Source organism: Cebus imitator, unplaced genomic scaffold, assembly GCF_001604975.1.
Source record: "Cebus imitator isolate Cc_AM_T3 unplaced genomic scaffold, Cebus_imitator-1.0 Scaffold135, whole genome shotgun sequence".
NCBI lineage: Eukaryota > Metazoa > Chordata > Mammalia > Primates > Cebidae > Cebus > Cebus imitator.
Window position 1 is genome coordinate 4,381,963 of NW_016107450.1, and position 27,501 is coordinate 4,409,463.

The 27,501-nt window shown below is 38.5% G+C and overlaps 1 protein-coding gene across 3 annotated transcripts in view; it reads right to left on the reverse strand.

The window, feature by feature from the left end:
* Nucleotides 1–27,501, reverse strand: part of NFIA (nuclear factor I A) — a 387,507-nt gene that overhangs the window by 179,605 nt on the left and 180,401 nt on the right. For all 3 annotated transcript variants that reach the window (XM_017541600.2, XM_017541602.1, XM_017541598.2), the window contains exon 3: nucleotides 7,563–7,628. In XM_017541600.2, the coding sequence (XP_017397089.1) occupies nucleotides 7,563–7,628 (66 nt within the window). The remainder of the gene's footprint in view (nucleotides 1–7,562; nucleotides 7,629–27,501) is intronic.

Below are 27,501 nucleotides of genomic sequence, written 5' to 3' on the forward strand. Positions count from 1 at the left end.
CCCTTTTTTTCTTCTTTCCTGTGTAACTCTTTGTGTGTGAAGGGTTGGAGGTGGGGGAAGCGGGGAGGGGAAGATGTCTGAAACAGACCACCCAGTCAGTCCATTTCAGAGCTTCAAAATCAGGGGAATAGGATCTAAAACATTTCCTATTTTGGCTACTAGCCAACTAACCTAAAGTCTGTTCAGCTAGTTATTCTCTGTGTGTAGACAGTAAAATGTCCATAATGTGTGAGGATAAGACAACTTTAAAATGGCTACAAATCTCCCTCCACACCCCTCCATTTTTGAGTTGAAAAGGCGCCTTAAGTACACTGGATCCCGTGGCTTAAGCTCTGCAGCCTCCTCTGTGTCATGCACTTGGGGAAGCCCCCAGCCTAGGATGGTACCTCATCTTTCACAGAGCAAGACTCAAGAATTTCCTTTGTCTGGAGGCATTTTTAAGGAGCCTTTGCAAACAACCATGGGTCGCACCTGCTAACAGTACTTAAGAAGGCAAAATTCATCTAGTTTCAGACTGACTGACATTTCAGATCAAACCAAATTCCAGTTTCCTAGACTCTTAAAGAAGAGAGACTAGCTCCATTGCATTGCTGAAAATTCGTCAGTTGAAATTTAATTATATAGATCTGGAAACCAGAAGGCATTTAGGTTTTAATGTCTCCCTGAGTTGGGACCTTTACATATTTTGGAATATTGATCATAAATGTTATTGCTGCTATTTTGGTGGTCATTCTACTGTGTCTGTCCCTGCGGGGTTTTTTTTTTTTTTTTTTTTTTTTGTTTTTTTTTTTTTTTTTTTTTTTTTAAGGAACACTGCAGAGAGGAACTGTTGCTAGGTAATTGTAAAAGAAAGTCATGCCAATTATGAAATATTGATAAACTGCATTTACAAGTCAATGGTGCTAAAATGCTCCTTCTTTCCCAGTAAAACATAAACTAAGGTTTTATTGCCTCCAAAATTTTTAAAATCACCCAACTAAATGACACATTAATCAAAACAGTTCCTAAACCAAGCAGTCTATCCAGCAATGACAATTTTTGCAGTTTGGATTTATTAATTTTAGTTTCCCTTCCCACTATATATAAATATTACAATACAATATTATAATATGTCTACTATACATGTGAGGAGGCAGTAAAAACAATTTAAAACATTAAACAAGAAGGCTCACAATTTTTAAAAAGAATATTGTCAGATAAAAAAATGTTTACCAAAAAGAGAAAAAGATATTTACAGTTTTGTTTTCTTAGCACCAAATTACAAAATAAATTCTACACATAAATTTTTTTTTTTCAGACGGGAGTCTCACCCTGCCACCCAGAATGGAGTGCAGTGGCGCCATCTTGGCTCACTGCAACCTCCTCCTCCTGCGTTCAAGCTATGAACCTGCCTCAGCCTCCCGAGTAGCTAGGATTACAAGCACCTGCTACCACGCCCAGCTAATTTATTTTTATTTTTATTTTATTTTTAGTAGGGACTGGGTTTCACCTTGTTGGCCAGTCTGGTCTTGAACTCCTGACCTCAAGTGATCTGCTTGCCTTGGCCTCCCAAAGTGCCAGTTTTACAGGCATGAGCCACTGCACCCAGCCCTACACATAAATCTTCAGTCAGGAAGTCAGTAGCATTAAAATTTATTTTGTAAACACCAAATATTCAATAAGTTAAATAATAATGAATGAAATACCAGTAATTGTGGATTAGGAGAAGTACATTCCTTGTTCACCTGGTAACATTTAACAATGATACCTCTTTTAACAATTCAGGATGGGAACGACATAAATGAAGATGGTGAACATGAAAGCTAGATTCAACTAATACTCCAGGGTGATTTTCAAATTGGCAGGTAGAGCTGAAAATTTTCAAAATCTGGGGCAAGCATCATGATTAATGGGTTTCCACTGATTGCAAAGATCCATCTGAGGGTTGATGCCACCGACATATGTGCAACGACCAGATAAATGAGGAGGAACAAACACGATTAAACCTAAAGGAAATCATCTAAATACCAACTCTGATTTCTTATTATAAATATCACATTTTAAAACCACTAAGATAAAGTTATTATTAGCAGGCTGTGCAGGTGACGAGAAATAGCAAATAGAAAGGAAAAAGAACCGGGGAAATATAGCTTTTCTCTCTGGCAAGGGAGCCCCACATTTTCTTTTTTTAGTTAAGGGTGCTTTCACAGATAACAGTGAGACCCAGTCGGGGGTGTGTTTTCAGAGTGCCAACGCTGGCCTATACTGTTGCCTCAGACACTGACTCACTGCAGCCCTACAGAAACGTGTCTTGAATTAAGTAAGAAGGCTATCACATGAGCTTTACCCTCATTAATGACTGACCTGACGCACCACAGAATGCAAGCTTTGGAGGACTGTTTGCAGGCCCTGTGAATATCAGGCAGGCACGTCAAATGCTCTGTCCATAAACACGTTTAAAGTAACCAAAATATATCATGGGAATTCACAAAGGTTGTTTAAATAGATGTTCTAAGTCACAGTCCAACAAATAAGGCTTAAAACCTTTAGGAGCTCTAGAAAAGCCAGAAAGGGGGTTTCAGCAATATACCAAAGGATTAAATAAACAATACCAATCAGAGCCGGGAACTTTGTCGGAACCGCATCCCCTATGGTAATCAAGCATCATGCATAAACTAAAATGGTGACATTTTAAACATCTGACCACACTGCTCATTGAAGTGGAGGGAGAACAGGAAGGGAAGAGGGACAACCTGATGTCCTACTGCCATTAGTACCTAGCCATCAGCTTTGGCTTCCTAGACCTACTAGTTGTACCTGTTAACCTCTGTCCATGTGTCTGAGTTCAGACTTCACTCACACCCAAATGAGGTTTTCAGCTTTCCCAGAGTGTTTTGTTTTGTTTATTTCTTAAAATCTCTAGGTAAATCAAAAGTGAGCAGATACTCCAAAAATATTTGGGAGTAATGACAATATATTCATTTACTTATTAATTTTATTCATTAAGCAAGTAAGTACTAGGAACCCACTAAGTTCAAGGCACAGATCTAGGAACTGTGAAGGATTTTTTAAACAGAAATTTGTCATAAATCCTACCCTTAATCAGCTTACAGTTTTTAAGTTTGGTTTGTGCCAAGAAAAAACTCAGCTAAAGTTAAAGATATCTAGGAGGAGTCTCTTCTTTCCAGAATCACCTTCTTGAGCACTCATTCTGAAGGTTCCAGCAACTCTGAATCCTTTTTGCAATTCCCTGGTTCTCAGACTCATGGGAGATGAACAGATTGTGAGGATAAAACAAAACAGGAAAACAGACGTGGTACCATGGGGATTGTGGGGATTTAGGAAACCTATGTCTGACATTTCAGAGCAGGATAAGTACCCACAAAAGATGTCTCTAAAAGTCTTGGTATATTTCTGACACCATCTCCTTCCACTCCAAGGCTCCCAGCTTTGGACCTCTTGAATACACATACTCATTGTAAATATGATGAGCTTTAACTTGAAAGTAGTCACGGTATTTTTTTTTTTTTTTTGAGACTGAGTTTTGCTCTTATTTCCCAGGCTGGAGTGCAGTGGCTCGATCTTAGCTCACTGCAACCTCCGCCTCCCAGGTTCAAGCAATTCTCCTGCTTCAGCCTCCCGAGTAGCTGGGACTACAGATGTGCGTCAACATGCCAAGCTAATTTTTGTATTTTTAGTAGAGACAGGGTTTCACCATGTTGGCTAGGATGGTCTCCATCTCTTGACCTCGTGATCCTCCCGCCTCGGCCTCCCAAAGTGCTGGGATTACAGGTGTAAGCCACTGCGCCCGGCCGGTAATCTTTTTTTGAGTCCTTACTGCAAACCAGGCAGAATGCTATTTTGTATGCATAGTCTCAGTTTAACACTCCTGAGATAGGTCCTTGTAGTTTTTCTTTTCTTTTCTTTTCAGATGGAGTCTTTCTCTGTTACCCAGGCTGGAGTGTAGTCGTGCCATCTTGGCTCACTGAAACTTCTGCTGCTCGGGTTCAAAATATTCTCCTGCCACAGCCTCCCGAGTAGTGGGATTACAGGCATGTGCCACTATGCCTGGCTACTTTTTGTATTTTTAGTAGAGATGGGCACCATGTTGGCCAGGCTGGTTTTGAACTCCTGACCTCAAGTGATCCACCCACTTCGACCTCCCAAAGTGCTGGGATTACAGGTGTGAGCCACTGCACCTGGCCTCCTTTTAGTATTTCTGCTTTACTGGTGAGAAAGCTGAGATCGGGGCGTACCTTATGCAGTCACTCAGCTATTACTTAATTTGAACTCAGGTCTATTTGACTTCAGAGGCAGAGTTATTACCCACTATATTATACCAATTTTGAGTTTCAAAGATTCTGATGTTTTATCTCTGGGCTTCAGATAATTCCGTCAAAATTCCCATCTAATGCTCTAATTGGACAAAGATTTGTTTTCTTTTACAAGTTGAGTCTTAAGGGAGTACAAGAAAAGAAAGCAAAAATTCCACAGAAAAAAACAGACCAGTTGGACGGGGAAGAAACAGCTGCATCTACTTTAGGTAAAGTTACATGGCCCAGTTTACGATGTTGGATGAAACAGCGTGTTACCATTTGTCTATTCATTCTCCATGGTTTACTAGGGAAATACCATTCGTTTCCCATTACCTTTCTCAAGAGCTAGGATAAAAAGAATATTATTTTCCTTTGCATATATACATACATATACATATATTTACACACATATACATATATATGAAGTAATGAGTTCCCATCTTATTTGAAGAATCAAGTCTGTTACTTCTTCAATCAGCAAGATTCCAAAATTTCTTAGAACTTTGTTGATACACCTATGAGAGTTCCCTCTTTCAAAACAAAACAAAACAAAACAAAACAAAACAAAACAAAACAAAACACACAAAAACCTCTCAGGAATTCATCCTCATATCCTGAAGTAATGAAAAAGAGGGAACTTCTCTTGATCAATGTAACACCGGAGAGTAGAACCTTATCTAATGCATGTAAATATCAAGCCCTGAATCTTCACTTATTCCTTTTGGGATTATAGGTCTTTAAGGAAGAGATAAAAATCATTTTTCTTCCACTAACTTCATCTGAGATTGACAAGAGGCAGAAAACTGAGTAGGCTGATAATTCTTCAACTGGGGCTAAAATAAAAGCAGCTTCCACTACTTTTTCTTTGAAACAAATTGAAAACGGAAAGGAATTTATTACTTTATCTCCTATATATTAATTCTTTCTTTCTTTGAACTCACATGAGTTCCCCGAAATGATAGCGTAAATCCTTGAGGTAGCATCAAGTGATCTGAGGTTAAAAGTGAACTTGGCTAGTATCTCTCTGCGTTTGGCCGAAAAATCCAGGCTCAATCCTGGTTGCTTTCTGGAATGGGAAACACACAATATTGGGATTGCAGGCGGCTCCAGAAAGGCATGCCAGGCCTCTCATGCTCTCAATTTATATTTGCATGTGAACAGCTTGTTGGCCATTTTATGAAGACAGATGAATCGCAGGCCTGCTAGAGGGGCGGCCAGACCTAAATACGCGAACTACACACCCCTACAGTCCACACATTTTTGAAAATGAAAATAAAATGATACCTCTGGAGACATCTTTAGGGAGATTATGCACAAATACAATATGTAGAAAGAAGTGAAACTTTGAAGACATCACCTACAAGTCAAGTGGAAAATAAAGAATGAAACTAGTCTATAAATACCACTTTTTAAAATGTCAACAAAAAATAAGATGTAGCTGTATATGACACTAAAAACAAACCTCTAGAGTTCTTTTTTTTTTTTTTTTTTTTTTTTTTACTGCCTGCTTTAAAAAGACAACTTTGATAAAGAAAATATCACCAAAATACCAGGATGAGGAGAGGAATAGCCAAGCAGTCTGTATTTAATGCTAGAAGCCAGCAATGTAATCAACATTTCTCAGGGTAGGAAATAAAACATATTCTGAAAAATTAGTGATAGGATATCTAATGTAGTAAACTTGATCCTTCATCCCACAATACCAACATAATTCCATTTGCCTATCTTTTCAAAAGATCGGATGGAGATCAACATGTAACAATGTACATGACAACAAAAGGAAGAGATTCAAGCAATGGGGTCATTCAAAGTAGGTGAAAAACAAATATGGTAGGATTATATTGACAAGAAAAATAATGAGTCATAATGAACCACAGCTGACATTTTTAAAGCACAAACTCTATGAAAGATACTATGATAAGCACATTACACATATTATCTTATTTAATTCTTCAACAGGCAGGTAATATCATTACCCTGTTTTTGAGGAATAAATCAATACTCTGAGTGGTTAAATAATCTATTCAGTATCACACAGGCAAGAAATAGTAGAGGCAGAATTTGAATGCAGGTCTGACACCACAGCTTCCTGCCTCCCCCACCAACAAAGACAAGAGTCTTGCTCTGTCACCCAGAGTTGGTGCAATGATGCAATCTCAGCTCACTGCCACCTCTGCCTCCCAGGTTCAAGCAATTCTCCTGCCTCAGCCTCCCACGTAGCTGGGATTACAGGTGTGCGCCACTATGCCTGACTAATTTTTGTATTTTTAGTAGAGATGGGGTTTCGCCATGTTGGCCAGGCTGGTTTCAAACTCCTGACCTCGTGATCCACCCTCCTTGGCCTCCCAAAGTGCTGGGATTACAAATGTGAGCCACCCACAGGTATGGGCCCAGCCCACAGCCTGAGTTTTTTATCACAATGACATTGTCCCCATAGCCCCTTCAAGGTAAAGCATTCCACCTGAGTCCTCAGTGCTATCAGCAAAGAACATTTTGGAATTTTATGAGATAATATCTGTGAAATTCTCTACGTATACGATAGTTACTGCTAGTTCATGCCTCTGTTTTTATTAAAACCTATACTTTTATTCAATCTAAAATTCCAATCCATGACAATCTTTTTCATACTTGTAGTGCCACAAATTCAGCATTTTACCAGATACTATGATATTCATATATAATGTGTGTGTTCTATTTTAATATAGATATTTATGCAACTGTGGAATTTAATGCTGTCCTGTATCCTATTTTATTTTAGACAATTTAAAGTAGAAAAATCCTTCAAAGGCATAGAGTTGTTTTTTCTTAAAGCAATTGGCAAAGGGTTGAGCTCCCAAAAGGCCTAGCTTGTGAATGAATGATCTTAAATCACTAGTGAAGACGATCATGGGGCATTTGCCACATTAAAGAACTAAAATGAAATGAAAAAGCCATGATTCCTCACTTAATGCTATTAAAAAAAAATCTGATTTGGTAAATTAACTCCACTTCTCATAGTTTAAATGGGTAATCAACTTCCTTGGGAATTAAGGTTCTCGTGGGCACCCTCATAGTGTTTGAGGCCAGGGGGTCCTGAGGCTGCTGGGGTGATCCAGAGAACAAGAAGTTGCCCTGTTAAAAGTAATCTACTTGAGTTTTTCCGAGTCCTTGCAATTGTTACTACGGTGGGCTACGTATAGGGTAGGCCCCCAAATCCTTGCCCTTAAGTCAGCTTCCTGGCTGCTGTGGACTCTGAATGCAGCAGCTAGAGTCTCAAGCTAAACTTACCATTTTCTGGCTGGTCCTTAATGTCAGCGTCACTTGGCTGGCTGGGACTTTCAGATTGACTTGAATCTGAAAAACATAAAAATACAGCCAAAAATTACAGGGTCTGCAAGGGAAAGTGGATCAGAGGTGCCAGACTTTCTCAAAAGGTTCAACCTATAAACTAGGAATGGGAACGTTACAGAAATGACATGAGACATGAAGAAAAGAAAACATGGAAAAAGAAAAGAAGGAGAGGAAAATGCAGCAGCAGCCTGTGCCTTTAGAGAGGGCTCCGGTTTGCTGACACCTATAGTGGCGTTAGCTTTTGCCAGATCACAACTTGAAGCTCTTCAGCAACCATTCTCTTAGAGAGACCATTTCCAAACTGCTCTTCTCCACTATTTATACACTCGAGTCTGATAAAGACTTCATCCTTCATTACACACATCTGAAGCTTGATTCAGAGCATAATAAAGTGTCAAAACATATTTTGAAGCTGGTATATAAAAGCAACCCAAACAACAGTAACAAGTTCTGTTGATATTTAGCTATGCATTCCAGCAACAGACTAGGCAGACTAACACCATTAAATACTAGAGTTCTAATATTCCAGCACATTTTCTTGAAATAACTGCATAACTCAAAGGAGTCTTTCTGAAGTATGAGTTTCCCCTGCTTTATAAGAATTATTTTTCTTTTGTACTGATGTATTTGGGAGATCCTAAAAGGGCTTGTTTGCAAAAACAGACTTTTGCACACCTTTATAGAATTAAACTTTTTTTTAATTTAAAAAACATCATATTTTCAAACTAAAAAAAGAGTTCAATTAACTTCATTTCTAAATGAAATAATTAAAAATTAAAGTAACTTAATTTTTAAATTAGATGAAATAGAATTCTCTCTTAGATCAAGAGAATTTCACACAATTAGAAACAAGCATATTTATGGTACTTTTTTGGGGAGAGGAGAGAAAAACACAGGCAAAATGTTTCAAGCGGAAAAATTCTGACATAAAAATAAAGTGTTTTCTGAGACTTGAAGTAATTTACAACATTGTTTAAAAGCAAACAAAAAAAATTTTTTTAAAAAAAAACCTCTGTAATCTGTGGAAAACTTGAATCCTAACTTCACCTTGACTTCACGGGTTTAGAATTAGCTGTTTGAAATTTGAGCACATTTCTGCAAGTTTAATGTAAGGTCAAAAGGTCACGACACTTAACTGAGATTAAATTGAAAATATTATTTCCACAGCAACTGAGTTATAGCATCACCATTCTCTTTCTTGGAGATACTGCAGAAAGACGTAGCACTACTAGTGACCTTAGGTCTAGAAATGCTAATTTATTACTTTAAAAGACTCCCTGCTTTTAAGCAAATGAAGATTCTAATTACAAGAATGTGCTATAGCGAAAATATCTATTTAAAAATTTTCAAATAATCTTAATCTGGTGACTATAGCAAAATTTCTCTGTTGATTCAAAGGTTTAAATAACAAAAGATGCTAAAAAGTGAATTTTTATTTGAGTCTGGCAAAGTGACAGCTTTTATCGTTCTGTAACAATTGCCACAGAGAAGACACAAACAAAATGTATTATTATATGCCAAAAACCTTTAGAGAAATCCTTCAGAATAAGCTACAAAAATACAAAACCTGCACTAAAAATTAGAAATGCAAACAACTTTATATTGACCCATATTTAAAATTTTAACTACATAAATTAATATTACATTTATAACAAACAATTAAAAAACACAGCATGACTACCTTCTTTTTCTTCTAGGGAAAGGACCTATAATTTTGCCATCAGAAATTATACATTAAATATTTTAAGTAGTAATTCAATATGTTTTAGGAGAAAGACATAGCTCTATTATTTTTGTTCTGGAAAATCTTAAACCATTAATTTTCATAATTAAAATGAAAGCAAAATATCCAATTTTGTTTTAGGGAAAATTAGAATTCTTGATTATGTCTCAAAACAGATATATAACATTTGGCCAAACATAACATTTTCTTTGGAAAAATACTAGCAAACATACATCTCTATCCATGTATTACTTCTACGTGTAGTATCTTTATCACATCTCTATGAATAAATGGAAAATAGTTTTATCTCAGTTAATTTAGATATACAATAGTCAATTACGTTGATATTAAGGCAAAAAGGAATAAGGGAAGACCCTAAAATTTTTTTTATATAATCTGAAAATGGACATCTTTCTTCTTTTCACTTTTCATTTATACTTGGTTTGCCACCCTACCTTTACAGCACTATAGCATAATAATAGAAAACATGCACAGCAATAAAAGATGAATAGTAGGTATGTTCAAAGAAAGTTTAAAATTCCAAGCCACAGAAAAATAAGCAAACCAATAGCAAAGGAGTGAGTGGTAAGAAAATGCTCAGAGTTGGTCTGCAAGGGGCCGCGGCGTTCTCATGAAAGCTCAGATACTGGAGAAGGCATCTAGCCAAACTGAAAACAGAATTTAATTTTTCTAGTTTTACTCAAAAGCGGGAGACACTGCTATCCATCTGAGGACTGCATACTAAAATGCACCATTCTGCTAAGGGGCAGGCAAAGCCAAAGACCTACACGAAAATGTAAATGATCTCAAAACTTCAATTGTTATTTTCTACCCTGGGCTGTTCAATACCATTTTCTTTTTCAGCCAAGAAGCAAAACTACCCAGTCCTAGTGCTATCCTCTGCTGAGGACGCACGGACGCTCTTTCTGGTATTGCAAAAGGTCACTGATGCTGTTAAGTGTGGAGCCAACCAGATGACCAGAATTACAAATTAATTCCTACCATACATAATTAATACAAACGAAAGATCTCTTCCTCAAACATCTGCATTAGAACAGTATCTAGAAGGTTAACAATTAATTTACTTTTCTCCTTCGTATACTCCATAGACACCTGTCAGAAGCCAAGGTAACTTTGTGTCTTACTCTTTTGGACAAATATCACATGGTTGATTGATTTCTACCACCTGAAATAATTAGGAGCCCCAGAAAACAAACCCAACTGTACAGAACTGGATGTTCTTTTATCTGAGTCTCCCATACCAGTGACTTTCTCTGGGCGACTGGTGGAAAGCCAGCAGATTTGTATATTACAATGAAGAGAATATTACTTACATACACTGTGTGTAAAGGATGGGATTGGAAATGCCCTTGTGAGGAGGTACATTAGGGTTATCAATGTTTTTTCCCCCATCTAGGGATTTGCTTTATGTTTAAGGAAACTTAGGTTTCAGCCTGACCTTGAAAGGGAATGTTTCTTTGGGTTTTTAAAAAATTTATGAGCAGAAATTTAAACCTAAAATAGACAAGGTTTGCATATGGCAGGCTAGGTTAAGACCTCTTAATTGAACTGGTAGTAATCCATCTATGCAGTTTTATGGCGCCTATAGCTATATAACTGGAGTACTCAGACAAAGATAGTTCACTGTCAACATAATCACTAGGGAAAGGAATAAAATAAATCCTAATGCCTATATATTAGTCTCTGCTTCCAAACGCCTGTACAATGCAAGAACGGAAACCTTGTGCTGGATTTGCTGCATGTATACATATGCGGCTCCTCAAACCTCAAGTCGGCTCCCCTTCAGAATGAAACTTCAGTAGTCCTTTGGGGGAAAGTGAGGAATGATCAAAATATGTTACTATGGTAAAACTAATGAGGCAAAAATACACATATCTCTTCCATGTATTTTATGCTCTCTAGGCAAGAAACAAAGAGAGAACAATGCTACATCCTCCCTCTCTTTGACCTACTTGGTCCTCTCCAGTCCGTTTTTCATTGCATTTAATCCCTGTGTGATTAACATTATGCCGTACTAAGGTGAGTTTAAACCATCTCCTGAGAATGTCAGCTTCTAAAGAAAAGAGTTCCTTCCTACTGGTCTCTTATCCCCAGTACTTCCCACAGGGTGCCTGGCCCAGCCAAGGAGTTCAATAACTGCTGAACTGAGGATGAATTTTCAATTGTTGTTCAGCTTTCTAATACTGAACCACTGCCAGTGACTGAAAAATACACTAAGCTTATACCTGAAAGGGGAGCGGGACCTCTAAGATGAGAAAAGAGGGTAAAAAAGTCCGTTATCTCTGCTTGATGCCTTGCTTCTTGAGGCCTGGCAAGGGAATAGAAGGCATATCCCTCTGGCCTGTGAGTGATTTGGAAATCTTACATAGTGTTTAGAAGTCGCAGACAATCACCTCCTACGATCTACTGGCCCACGCAGCACAGAGGCTGAGCTCAGGGCTGTATCTGACGCATAGGAGGCCCTCCAGAAATGTACACAGGTTAAAATGACGAATGATGGAGGAATATTTCACACATTTAAAAATTACAAAGATTAGAGAAACCCACCATATTCTGGTGTCTGTAGACTGCCTCAAAATCCTCACGACTGCTGTTGTGAACTGCTTGATAAAGGAAAAGCAGACACCCTGGTGAAGAACCCTTCCCACCCCAAAACACACCAACGTAATTCCTAGTCCATCAACATGACAGCAACAAAAGTCTATGGATCACAAAAGCACAAATTCTGGTTCCACTAGAAAAATAACATAGCCTAAGTTTCAACCTCCCGACATGCATAACAATTTGGCCAAAGATGAAATCTGAAGAGCCTTTGTTAGAATTTTATGTCCAGTTTTAAACCTCCCAAGTTAAAAGACGGTATGAAGAAACCAGAAGGCATCCAAACCCCAAAATACTAGTGAAAGAAATAAAGTGAAAATTCCACTCTCATGAGTTAGAGTTGCTTGTAGCACAAAAACGAAAAGGCCCAAGACAGGATTGAATACCTTCCTGCAAATAAATGGAGAGTTAGGAACATTTCTGAGGTAAAAGAAAGTAAGGAATCAGGGCGATTACACACTGAGTATAATGAACAGTTACTGTCTACAATTGTAGACCTTAAAAATGTTCAAAATTTAAATTTTAGTCTCTTAGGGTTTGGGGAGATGAGTAATCTGCCAAAGAGTCAGGCCAAAGAATTCATTTTTCTATATCGATAAGGTTATAATAGAAAAATAATTCTGTTCTTCTGAGTGGCATAATTTAAAAAATTACTCTATTTTGATCAACGTGTATCCTAACAGTTTATTACAGTAATGAAATCCAGCAAATCAAATAGCTATAATAGTCACATTTTGCTTATTAGACTCACAGCTGCAGTTATAAAAGAAATTATTATTGTAATACTTTATATATTTAGGAAAATTATCTATTTTTTTCCAGCATGACCATGACCTTCAAGACTGAAATGTGAGGAAAATATTTGAAGAACCTTATTTGAGAATGTAGAATGTCAGCATACAGGTGTACATATGTATATACAATTTGTAGCTAAAGGGTAAACATTGCTGAATACAACACCTTCAGCTAAATATAATATTATCCATCACGGTCTGGTTAAGAACAAACAGAAATCTGTAACACCATTACTAAATCTGGACCACTGAAAATATGCAATTATTATTAGCATTTCCAGAGAATGAATAAAATCTTTTAAGCTCAGTGAATAACCAAACTAATATTTAAGGTCAATTAATGTACACAACTGTGGCCCGCTTAATGAAAAATTAACATACAGTAACCTAGTTGCTAAAACAGATAAATTATGAGGTGAGTCATACCACAAAAGTTTTCTTATGCTTTAAAAACAGAAATACTCTGTGGTTCTTTAAATGGGGAATCTTTTCATTACTGGATTTTAAATACAAAATTTGATCTTTATAACTTTCCCAGCAAGCTAGAATTGAGTGTTAGTCTAGATATATGTACACGGTAACTGCAGTAATTAAAGTATGCAGAGTAAGTATTTCATCAAAGGGAGATGGGGAGCTGTGGCGGGGTGCAGGGGAACCCCTAGTTCCAAAAGGACCAGGCTATTTTGCACACATTGGTCCTCATCTCCTCTACTCCCGATTCGGACAGGGAGCAAGTCTGTGTTCCTGCAGCAGCCACTTGGAAGGGCTCCACCAGACCACCCCGGGGGCTGCCAGCTGCTCTGGAGATCCACCCCCAAGTCACTCCCATGTACCGCACTGTCAAGGCCTACTTAAGATAGTTGTATAATCTAGGTTACTTGCACTTTCTTTCTCAAAACTTTTCTTTTTGTAATGCCTTTCTGGCCATGAGTTTGTGAAATATTAAATTTACAGAAATTCCGTTTTTCTGGTATTTCATTAATGCTGGTATTCCAGGGCCCATCTGTTTAGTCGGTACTGTGTACGATGATAAGACTGTTTAAGTTGAAGAGTGAGTCAACTGCCTTATCACCTACTCATCAATGTGTTATTTTTCTACGTGCACGAGGAGGTTGCAGAATGATACACAGTTCTGACATGTTGAGAAAAAAAATGAAATGGCATAACTATTGTTGTGTTATGACAGTGAGAGGAGGATCATTTCTAAGCTTTAAAAATGACAAATTCAGTCACTCTGAAAGTAATGACAAAATGACTCAATCATTAAACCTTCAATCTTCCCATGAGGCTGAATTTCAAGTAATGATCAGCTTTTTCAGTAATGCTGTAAATGGAGTCAATGGTAAGAAGCTGGTGATGATAAAAGACAGGCAAACATGATACTTTGACTAAGTTTATAACTTCTCACATTTTCTTTGACAAGACCCTCTGACTAAACTAAAATAAAATGTCTAGGTAATCATTCTGAATTTGTTTTCCCCGTAAGAGGCGCTGTGTTCACAGTGGTACCTGCTGATTAATTCAGAACTCAAGTTAGTGAGTCTACCTGACCACCTACCCACTCCCATGTAAACAAAAGCCGACTTAAAAAGCCATCCCTGTAACATCATTGCATAGCAGAATTGTGCTTAATTTCCCTGTATAGTCACTTTTTTCACAATCAGAATTAATCATAACACTAGGTTCTTGGAATTCAACAGAATGATATATACTTGAATATCACCCACACAGCCATCTATACCACTTAATGTAGAAAATTTCCCTGTATTCTTTCATACTATAAAAATAAATGTTTCAAATGAAAATGAAGCATAATTGAGTTATAATCTATGTGCATTATTTTCATGTACCTGGATGTCTGCACAAAATTTTATTGAAATAATAAAATGCCCTCTATCAAATGTAAACATGCTATTTAAGATCAAGTCACACTTTAAAGTACTAACTTTCTTGCATTCATATTCCACTACTGAACGGAGTATGAAATGGTAGAAAGATGGTGTCCTACAAATCTCAGCTATATAATTTAACCGTGCTGGATCTCAGTTTCTTCATCTGTAAAATGGAGACACTACTGATCATTTTGCCTAACTTAACAGGATTGTTGTGTGGTTTAAATAAAATAATGCAAGAAAACCTGGTTTTGAAACTCATAAAGCCCCCCCCCCATGTATATTTACCTCTGCCATACAAATCTTCGCATCCCAACAAGTTTTTTTTGTAAAAATCAGCCCCAACCACCACATGATGTGATTCTAGAATAAAACATCAGGAGCACAGACCTGGTTTTAAAGAACAGGTTCTTAATTCTCATATACTGGGAAAGAGATTATCTTTGAATTTAATGGAAATGGAAATCTCAGCTTGCCGTTGTTTATTCCAGACAGACATTTGTGTGTTAAGTCTGTTTATCAGGCAACACTTTGTCTAAGCCAGGAAGTAGTCAGTCTTTGTAACAAGATGTATGCAAATGAATTTCCCATGAGTCTCTGCAGCAAATTGTAGCAGAGAGAAAATAATTCCTTGTTACTTTACCAGCAAGAAGCTACCTCAAAAGTAGACTAGAGACAGAGAACTATGAGCTAGACTATGCTGATGAGTTTAAATGAGTCCTAAACATGTGCTCACAGTCTGTTGCTCTTTATTCTAAGCAGACTTGGTGCATTACATCTGTTTATCAGACAACACTGTCTGGATATTCAGGCTTTGGAACCTGTGTGAAAATGAACAGTGACCATAATCCCGTGAAATAACCTGTCTGTGGCAAAACTCCAAAACTCCTGCGCTTTAAGAATCCTTACCAACAGAAGTACCCACAAAACCTTGGAAACTTAAAACAAAATACATCCAGCTCTAACTCTTTTGTCACCTTCTATTATAAATAACTTTTGTACATGCATTGGCTTCCCTAATGGTAATGACAGATTCATATCAGAATGGTGAATTTCATCACGCAAATTAGACTGATCAATAAAATATTATCCAACAACAAATGTCTTAAGAATCAAAACACAGCTTTTAAAATAAAATACTTTTCTATCATAAATTTATTCTTTAATTTTGAGATTAAGGTATTTGTCCCAAATCTTTTTTAATCCTAATAGTACCAGTTCTATTTTTAAAAAAATCTATACGTGAAGAGTTGAACAGTGTATTCATTTTCTTTCTGTTTTTCTTGTTGGTTTTCTACAGGGTTTGAAAATCTTACAGAAGGAATCGAATTGGTTTAGCTTGTCTTCCTAGACAAAATAAACACTTTAGGACTCTACTTGTTTGTATTCTCCTCAGTGGCGCTGTATGCATCAGCAGCTAAAAACAAAGAAACTTTTTAGCTGCTCAGACAAAATGCAGAAGCTTCCCAAACAACGAGGCAAGGGAGGGGGCACGGGTTCAGGGGAGGGTGGGGGTGGAGAAGTGTGCAGAGTCTGACAGTCCATTCAATATAGGGATGATGGCTATAATGCATCCAGGGTCCCCTTGCTAATTAAATATGCATTGGCACAGTTTTGATCGATGCAAGCCATGGATCAGATGACACACCTGCAAAATCTTGAGCCCAGAGCTCTCAGGAAAAGGGAAAATACAGTCTTGTCTCCTTATCTTTGTTTTCAAAGGCTCTCAATTTCTGTGCTTAGATATCTAATTTAATTCTCTCACCCCTCAGCAAACTGGATTAGGGAAGTCAATACTGCCTTTGTGCATCGACAGGAAAACACAGCTTTCCTTTTATTCAATTTAGCTATGACCTTTAGACAAAGATAATGACAACTGTCTAAAAGTAAGGTTAAGGCCTTGAGAAGAAGACCCTCAGAACTCAGGCTAGAAATTCTGGATGACAAGGTGGTAGGGTTTACTGTGACATGTCCCTTCCTGGTAAGGAAAAAGAAAGAAAGGGAATTGAGAATTGGTGTGGGGTATGGGGGCAGGGGAATAGACAGGCAGGAAGATAACATGGTAGAAAAGATTTGAAACCACAGAATAAAGGACTAAAGTCTGAAAAAATCAGCTGGGTCTTGTCATATCCATAATCAGAAAATAATTCTGTGAAAGGATAGGAGGAAGAATGGCACAGTAACAATTTGCCTAAAAAAATGCAGAAGCCTTAATGAGAAGGTTGAAGATTCTGTGGTTGGGTAAATCAGGAATTTCTTTTCCCCTTGAAGCATTTGAGAAAACTATGGAGTTTTGCCACAGACAGGTTATTTCAGTGTGTTGGTGAATCCCACTGCTGAGGAAAGCTATAACTAGAGATTCTAGACAAGTCTGGATTCTGCAGTCATAGCAATATTCATACCACTTCTCCTACCCAAAGGGGAAATGATACTGGATCATTCTCCTCTGAAACAATACAGGTCCTTTTTTTTGATTTCCTTGTCTTTGGGTCTATCCATCTCATTCATTCATTCATTCATTCACTTGGCATCTACTATGATGCCTTTCACCCTGTATACCTGGAGGTACAAAATGAAAAAAGGTAAGGTCCCATCCCTTAAAAAGCTTCTTCCTAATCAGGACAAAGATTCTGTGACATCCCCTATTGAAGAAATCCTATCTCCTGGTGAAATGGGAGTAGAGCAACAAGTTGCTGTGTACATTCATAATTGCTTTTATTCTTTTACTATTAGCAGCAATCAATATCACTAAATGTACCCTTGGAACGATTTACAGCAGCTCTGATACTAACTGGCGGCAGCAGTGGTTGGGGTTAGCTTTTCTAGGGAGATAAAGGGCGGTTTAGGCAGAATCTTTTTTTAAGTGAAATGTTAAGCTATTACTGAACAGCTAGCATTGCTGGAAATGCTGTAAAGTTTCAATTTTTTTTTTTGAGACGGAGTCTCCCTCTGTCACCCAGGATGGAGTTCAATGGCGAAATCTCTTCAATGGCACTCACTGCAACCTCCGCCTCCTGAGTTAAGTGATTCTCCTCCCCAGCCTCCCGAGTAGCTAGGATTACAGGCGCCCACCACCACCACGCCCAGAGAAGTTTTGAATTTTTTAGTAGAGACAGGGTTGCGCCATATTGGCCAGACTGGTCTTGAACACCTGACCTCAGATGATTCACCGACCTCAGCCTCCCAAAGTGCTACAATTACACGTGTGTGAGCCACTGCACACAGCCTACAGTATCAAAAAAAAATTTTTTTTAATCAGACTTTTCTCCTTAGAAACAGTTTCATAGGTAGCACAGAATGTTATTCTGAATCAGGCCTGGTATCCTCTTTTTAATAGAAATGACAGTTCTAGCAGAAGTAGCTATGGTATAGCAAAAAAAGGCAAAAGGCGCTATAAAGGATACCTGGGTTTCAGTCCCTTCTTGGCTATTTATATTAGCTCTGAGGAACTGGGCAAGCCCCTTTACCTCCCTGAACCTCCACTGACTCATTCCAAGTACCTGACTCTAGAGACTACCAGGACTGAATGGCATGATTTACAGTGTCTTGTAAATTATGAATGGCTATAATTCTCTAACTGTTCACTGCTTGGAAGCAGGTTTTCTAAAGTATATAGACTGGTTAAAACATCACATTATTTAAAATTTTCTGTCTCATTTTTACTGGCAGATAGCACCATGCCTGGAACATACAGATACTAATACATGTTTGTTGAAATGGAATTTAAATACGAAGATGAAAAAATAGCTCTTTCAGGCCAGGGACGGTGGTTCATGCATGCCTGTAATCCCGGCACTTTCGGAGGCCAAGGAGGGTGGATCACCTGAGGTCAGGAGTTCGAGATCAGCCTGGCCAATATGAAGAAATCCCATCCCTACCAAAAATACAAAAATTAGCCGGGGGTGGTGGTGCATGCCTGTAATCCCAGCTACTCAGGAGGCCAAGGCAGGAGAATTGCTTGAACCCACCTGGAAGGATGGCTTAAGCCCAGGAGGTGGAGACTGCAGTGAGTCAAGATCATGCCACTGCACTCCAGCCTGGGCCACAGAGCAAGACTTTATCGCAAAAAAAGTAAATAAATAAATAATAAATAAATAATAGCTCTTTCAGAGCCATAAAATACAATAGGGTCTCTCTTGGGAAAGGTCAACAGGTGTTTGGGGTGTTCTTTCTGGTTTGGGGAAGACTCCATGACTGGAAGATGGCATGCTTCATGTGGTAAGAACAGACTCTATGGGAGTTAGGTCGTCTACTTTCTGGTCGTAAATCACCCATGTTCCCTTGGATATGTAAGTTCTCACCTCTTCAGGCCAGAATAGCTATAGATGAAGGTCGGGGTAGGTGTCCAGTAAAGGCTGTTTCCAGCCTCAGAGTTCTACATTTGAAATAGATCACTAGCAAGTGACCTATTGGTCTTTAGCTGCATTCAAGGCTGACTCTTGTTTCATCAAAAGGCACTGAGTGATATTTGCTCATTTGCCACTGATCATAAGTGCAATCAGAAATAACATGAGTGCAATAATGACTACAACTCATAAACTGTGTCTTCTGTGCTTTATAAATGACCGCAAATAGCCCACTAAGAGTTGCAAATGTTTATTTTCAGTGACTTGGCTAACCCCCGACCACAGAAGACCATAAACAATGTTTTTTTTCTTTATATCTTGGCCCATCGGGTCATCTAGAAAACTTCAGTGTTTCAGGAGCTACTAAAAAGATATCCTCAAAAAATTTAATCTAGGTCCTAGAATTTAGGATAATACTTAAAATACACATTTTAGATATACCTGCTCTATGTTATATCATTAAAATAATGTGTTTTCAATTTCTACATTGACAGTAACTTTTCTATAATAACTTGGTTTCTGAACCTATAACTCATAGATATGAATATACGGAGTTAATCATTTGGTACACTAATAAATGCTTCACAGAGTTAGCATATTATAAACCTCAGGTAACATCTGATTCTTCAGAAATTCACCCAAGCCTTTCCCAAGTGGAAACAGGCATATATTTTGCTTCTATGTCTTTGTGAGAGATGAAATTATTTAAATGATCTAAGTGAATCATTTCACTTATAGGAGTTTCTGTTTGAATTCTACCATGGCTTTCTCCCTGACATATGCAGTGCTAAGTTATTTAAAATTAATTGCAGTACAATATTTTAAAATTTCTTCACATGGTGCTAATCTCAAGTGCTTTAGATGTTTGAACCACACTTGGAAGCCATCAAGTTCTGTGTATCTTTATACTATGGAACAGTGGAACATGCTAAAAAGATTAGTCAGTGATTTTCTAGTGAACTTTAATCTATAACCAAAGCTATACTGAATTATAAAACTTCAAAAATATATGAGTTGATACAAATGGGAAAACTGAAAACATCCTTATAACAAGAAAAAAACAAACCTAGGTAACTAAAAGACGTGTATTCGCTTATGTAGCTTTGAAATTCTGAAACATTTTCAAAGATCAGTAACAAGTCATGGGGTCCCACTCACTGAAACCCAGCTCTGTACCACTGAGCTTCTATGCTCTTGCCTTCACCCAAAGTTCATTTTATCGGTCATTTCTGTTTTCACCTAAGTACATTCTCTCCATTCTTGTCTATAGCTACACTGGTGGGAAATAAAAGTATTTTCCATCTCAGTAACTCAGTGTTTATAAGAAATTTGCTTAGTTACAATCCTAAAATTAAATTGTCTTCATATAAGACCTATAATAGTTTGTGTGGAATTCGCCAAATTATCTTCAAGAATTTTTTTTTTTGAGATGGAGTTTCGCTCTTGTCACCCAGGCTGGAATGCAATGGCGTGATCTCGGCTCACTGCAACCTCTGCCTCCCAGGTTCAAGCAATTCTCCTGTCTCAGCCTCCCGAGTAGATTATAGGTGCCCACCAACATGCCTGGATAATTTTTTTACTTTTTAGTACAGACAAGGTTTCACTATGTTGGCCAGACTGGTCCTGAATTCCTGACCTCAGGTAATCCATCCACTTGGCCTCCCAAAGTACTGGGATTACAGGTGTGAGCCACCACACCCAGCCAAATTCTTTTTTTTCTAAAAGCTCCTTTTTTATCAAACGAATGTATTTTAATACAAAAAATAATGTTTGCTGGGAGAACTCTAACATAGGTGCTACTTCAATAGCTTGTCATCAAAAAGTCCAAGAGGGTGGCTGAAACTTTTACGCTGATTCGCTTTTCAAAAATCAGCATGGATCCCTCACTCCAAAAAATGACTAGTAATTAACCTTTCTTTGGAGGAAGAAGCTTGTTTATGTCAGTCCCTCAGACATTTGTTGTCACCTACTGTGTGCAAAGCATTGTGGGACTTTTCATTCTTGAGATAGCTCATCACGTTTACCAAGAATTCCATTCATTCAACTCTGTGTCATTAATAAAAGTTTACACTTTTTTTTAAGTCAGAGTCTCACTCTGTCGCCTAGGCTGAGGTGCAACGGTGTGATCTTGGCTCACTGCAATCTCCGCCTCTCAGGTTCAAGCAATTCTCCTGCCTCAGCCTCCCAAGTAGCTGGGACTCCAGGTGCATGTCACTATGCCCAGCTAATTTTTGTATTTTTAGTAGAGACAGGGCCATATTGGTCAGGTTTATTTTGATCTCCTGGCCTCAAGTGATCCACTCAACCTCAGCCTCCCAAAGTCCTGTGATTATAGGCGTAAGCCACCGCGCCAGGCCAATGCTATTTGTTTTCTGAGATGAGCTGCTGAGGGAAGATGAGCTACTTCCCTCATCTTCACTGGTGGTGAGAACATGGAGTTTCTCTGCATCAGAACCCCTGGCAAAGTCTATCAGGAGGTAAATATTTCTATGAATAGATAATGGCTTATCTGTTTTATATTCAACGAAAATTACTTATCTCTTGGCTTCACGGTTTTTCAAATATTTTGGTCATGGTGGAAGCCTATTCACAAGAAAAAGCCTATAGGAAGGCTGGGGCACCCGTGGGTAAAATGCAAGTGAGCAGTGCTACCTGCCCATCATGCCCGTTCTCGCACAGCCTCAACCCACACCCCACTTGTGATGGGCTACTTGCAGCAATACTGAGACCCTGGCAGCATTGGCACAGCCCAGGCACTAATCTGTGGCTCTGAGTGACAGCAGTATCACCTCTGTCTTTTTGCAGATTTACAGCCTTAAAGTCAGCAAAGAGTAACCAGTGGCTCAGTCATTTTGGTTGACATCTACAGACATTGCCTTTGGAAATTCTGTCCTGTTTGAATTTTTGGTTACCAGGAAAGAAGATAAAAACAAATCATGATTGGGAAAAACCAAGTCAAAGGAGAAACGGTTGGAAAACAAAAGGAAGAAAGAGGCAGTAATGCGTAACTGTATCCTTTGAACAGGTGACAGAAACAGCAACTCTTCAAATGAGATGGGAAATTTTATTTGCAACAAACATGGGAAAAGTTCTAAGTAGAAATCAAGAGTTTATTCAAGAATGAAAGGTGAATTAAAGTACATGGCAAGGTGTCTCTGAATTATGAGGTTGGCATTGGGGATGGATGGAGTAACAGCTGCAGGGCTACATGGGAATGAGGTGAAAAAAGGGATGAAACTCCTTCTTCCATGTCCTTTGCTTCTGTCACCTCCCAACACAGCACACAATTCCATCAGGAGACTATTCCATTTAGTAACTTTGGGATAATTCTGACTTGTTTCTTTTGCCCAAATGATTTCCAAAAAATCACTGAGTTAGTTTTCATTTTCCATTTTTACTTTATATTTTAATAACTCATCTATTAACTTAATGATTTCCTTTTTTCCTCTAAATGGAGGTCCTAGAGAAAGGAAAACATTTCTAAGGTTTAGTCGACAAAGTCGTAAGTCTTTTTTTGTTGTTGTTGTTGTTTTGACTTAAGTGTTCTGCTCTGTTGCCAGGTGCCAGGCTGGAGTCCAGTGGCGCAATCTTGGCCCACTGCAATCTCCACCTCCTGGGTTCAAGCAATTCTCCTGCCTCAGCCTCCCAAGCAGCTGGGACTACAGGTGCATGCCACCATGCCCAGCTAATTTTTGTATTTTTAGTAGAGACAGGGTTTCACCATGTTGGCCAGGATGGTCTCGATCTCTTGACCTTGTGATCCGCCCACCTTGGCTTCCCAAAGTGCTGGAATTACAGGCGTGAGCCACCGCGCCCGGCAGCCATGTCTTAACTACGCTCATGCTCATTCCAGCCTCACATCTATACCACTGTAGATATACATTCTCTCAGTTGGCCTGAAAATCAGCGCACCTTTTGTTTTAATGCTGCCTCACTGGTACTGTAAGGAAACATTTAGATTTCAGACTTTAAACATATTTATAAGGACTTTCATTAAAAACATTAGGCAAAAAATGTTAAATTAGCAGAAAGTTAACATCTCATCAGTAGGAGGCAGAAATAAATTATTCGAAACTGTATACAAACACTGAAGTCACAATGAACAAAATTATGTTGTAAGAAACCTAACTGTGAAAAGCTGGTACGTAGTAATTGGGAGTGAAACAAAATAAAAATTTTCACATCAAAAAAAAATCTTATCTGCCAGCCATGGTGGCTCACCCCTGTAATCCAAGCAATTTTGGAGGCCGGGGCGGGCAGATCACCTGAGGTCGGGAGTTCCAGATCAGCCTGACCAAATGGAGCAACTCTGTCTCTGTTAAAAAATACAAAATTAGCCAGGTGTGGTGGCGCATGCCTGTAATCTCAGCTAGTCAGACAGCTGAGGCAGGAGAATCGCTTGAACCCAGGAGGTGGAGGTTGCAGTGAGCCGAGACTGCGCCATTGCACTCCAGCCTGTGAAATGAGACCGAAAATAAGTATCAAAAAAAAAAAAAAAAAAAATCTTAACCATTGCTTTTCATAACTCACTCAAAATTCCCCATTGTAGGGCTCTCAAGGCACAAACCCTTTATTTCCATAAAGAAAGTATAGGGCAACATTAAAAGTCCCAAGACTCTTAGAGAAGAAATTCATGCAGAACATCAAATGTTACTCAACATTTTCAAGTAACCATAATATGTCAAACAGACCACATGATGCAAGTACATTTAAATATAAGTTTCTATTTCTGTTTTAAAATAAAAAAGATCAGAAATCTGAATCTGGAAAAGCAAAATCTCTTGCAGGTTTAGAAAGCATATACAAAACCTGGCAAAAGAAAACACTATTCACTGCCACCATCTGCTTTCTGGCACTCTGAGGAAACTTTTACTAACAGCAACATTTTCTTACATTAGAAAATCCACTAATTAGTTTTGTTGTAATAAGAAAAATAACCTTTGCATGGAAGGCAAATTGCCAGCTTGCTTTTTTTGTTGTTGTTGGCTGTACCTTACATCAGGCCTGTAACATTTCCACATAAAGTTAACCTCTTACTCCATTCTCTTCTCCCGGAGTATTTTATTATTCCTGTTTAGGCTAAAGTAAGTACAGATGCGCTTCAACTTATCAGGGGGTTGTGCCCTAATAAACCCACTGGAAGCTGAAAGTATCATCAGTTGAAAATGCATTTGATACACCTAAACTACCAAACATTACAGCTTAGCCTAGCCTACCTTAAATGTGCTCAGAATGCTTGTATTAGCCTACAGCTGGGCAAAATCATCCAATACCAAGCCTCTTTTACATTAAAATGTTAACTATCTCATGCAATTTATTGAATACTGTGCTGAAAGTGAAAACCAGAATCGTTGTATGGGTAATCAAAGTCCCATTTTTATGGAATGTGGATTGCTTAAGTTGAATCATCATAAGTTGGAGACCATCTGTATTCATAAATATGAGTGCAACAGAGAGGAAAAACTTGAAGGTATTTGGCTTAACACCACCTCAAAATGGACATCAAGTTCAGAATCAGGAAACCTGATTCAGGGAACCTGGGATTCAGAATCAATTGGTAGAAGCTGGGTTAGCCTGGGTCTTAGGTACCTCACCTTTAAGGCCACTAAATTAAATGGGCTCTAGATTTCCCCTAAAATTACTAAATTATTTGAGTCGAAGTCTTTTTTTTCCTAAGAATTCTTTTGTCCCAAGAAACAAATGACTGCAAAAGAGCAAACAGAGCTTCGGACATCACTGATCAACACAAAACAACTTTAGAAATTGTTTCATAGGTATACTGATTAAAATATTACAAATCATTTAGCAACCAAGGTAATAGAAACGCTACAAAAATTCCTTGATAATATAACCTAATCATTTACTGAGCATATCATTCGACAAATAAAACTACAAATATTTACTGAGCATGTACTATGTGCCAAGCACTACTGTGAGCACTAAAGATGAAGTCGTGAACAAAAACGGCTCACCAAGCTCTGCCCTCACCAAGTCTGTATCACAGGAAGCTTGTCATCTAGGTAGCTGACATTCATCCTCTGATGAATTCATGTGCCAACTGCAAATCCCCACACTGTGCAGAACAGAACACTGACATAGTCCCTGGTGCCTGCTCACTCCTAGAAAAGTCTGCATGAAAGTTCCTTAAGAAGACAAAACAGGCTGGGTGCAGTGGCTCATGCCTGTGATCCCAGCACTTTGGGAGGCCAAGACAGACGGAAGACCTGAGGTCAGGAGTTCGAGACCAGCCTGGCCAACATGGTGAAACCCTGCTTCTACTAAAAATACAAAAATGAGCTGGGTGTGGTGGTGGGTACCTGTAGTCTCAGGTACTCGGGGGCTGATGCAGGAGAATCGCTGGAAGGTGGAGGTTGCAGTGAGCCGAGATTGCGCCACTGCACTCCAGTCTAGGATATAAGAGCAAGACTCCATCTCAAAAAAAAAAAAAAAAAAAGACAAAACAAATGGGTACAAATACTATTTTCTGAAAAACTGTATGGAAAATAAGTGTCATGTCCTTTGAAACAAAATAGAACACTGAGGCAGTGACTGTGACAGTCTGGACACAGCTTTTCTGTGAAAGATGTCTGAGACCTAAATTCCTCAGAGTGGCCCTCTGCCTTGAGTGAACACATTCACTAGTTCAAAACCCATTTCTTCCATTATCTTGATTTTTTTTCCCCATAGGCTTGAACTTAGCTAAATTTAAAAACAAAGTTGCAACACAAGATGAGCTATGGCAATCTCAAAAGTCCCTCTGCCTAAGGAATGAATGACAGGCTACTGCAAGTTTAATTATCCTACCGGGATTGCAAAAACCAACCCATTCTACTCTTCTCAACTGTACGGCAACAATGGATTTATTAACCCTCAATTGTCATTTAAAAACATTAATTAAATTGTAACACTTATCTAATGCTTTCTACCAAATATTTGAAAAGATTTTGGTCAAACTGTACCAAAAATTGGCTTTGCTATTACCTTGTTTATGCCAACAACCTTCTTAGGCACAGGAGGTTAATTAAATTCCTTCCCAATTTCTGTAGGTCACATGCATACAGCACAGATCTCCGTTTTAAATTGAGGATTCTATCCTTCTAGTCTAACCAGTGTAGAAGAAGATAACATCAGAATCCTTTCCCTTCTGCTTGGCAGAACTCATCATTCCCTCCCTGACTCCCTACACCCTGGTTACTGAGCTCCTAATTCATTTATCTGTGTATATAACCCCCACGTGCCTTCCAAACAAGTTATAATCCCTTAAGGGCACATAGCTTGTACTTGCCTAAATGAAGTGCTTGCATGTAGTAAATGTTCAATAAGTAAGCCTTGAATGGAAGAACAGAGAGGCGAAGGGCCAATCCGGGCAAGATTTTAAAGGAAGGGTAGTGATCTATCTCAGAGACGGCTTATAGAGTTTTCTATCTCCTGGCACAAACAAAGTCCAGTTAGAAAAAAGTATAGATTTTTCAATTAAGGCTAAAATTCCTAACCTAGCTACACATAAGGGAGCAAATTTCTTTTCTTTATCGGAGATGGGCAAAATGTATCATCTGTGTTCTTAATAATCCTAATAGACAATGTAATATTGGAAACATAAACCAACAAAAATTAAAATTTAAAGGAGAAGTAGATTGCTCAAATCAAGAGACAACTTTGACAACTCTTTGCAAATTTTGTAGGAACCAGAGTCTTTAAGAACATTTCCTGGCCAGGCATGGTGGCTCATGCTTATAATCCAGCACTTTGGGAGGCCAAGGCAGGTGGATCACTTCAGCTCAGTTCAAGACTAGCCTGGGCAACGTGGCAAAATCCCATCGCTACAAAAAAATTAGCTGGGTGTGGTGGTGTGTGTCTGTAATCCCAGTTACTCAGAAAGCTGAGGTGGGAAGATCATTTCAGCCCAGGAGGTCGAGGCTGCAGTAAGCCATGACCATGTCACCCCACTCCAGCCTGGGTGGCAAAGTGACACCCTGCCTCAAAAAATAAAACAACAACAAAAAAACGCATTTCCTATTATCTGTAGTAGGAGTCCATTAGTTTACAGTCAAGTTCTGTTTAATGTGAATCCTTTTAGGACCTTATCATAGAATATTTCTATAGTATGTGACTCTGGGATTCTGCAGCAATGGTTTCATAATTGCCAAAGATCCCTTATCATACATCAAAGAGCAAGAACACTTTAGTATACATGTGAGGAAGTAAAACAACCATGTTGGGACTAGTGTGTCTACAGGTCTGCTGTCAATGAAAAGAGAACGGCATCAAAAATAAAGACAACAGAAGTTACATACATAGATGATTGCAAATACAATATGAAAAATTCCTTTTGGTTTTCATTCTAGCATGCATTTTAAAAGATGGGTCTTGAAACTGTGTTGAAAATGTCACCGCATGTTCTCACTCATAGGCGGGTGTTGAACAATGAGAACACATGGACACAGGGAGGGGAGCACTACACACTGGGGTCAGTTGGGGGGAAATAGGGGAGGGACGGTG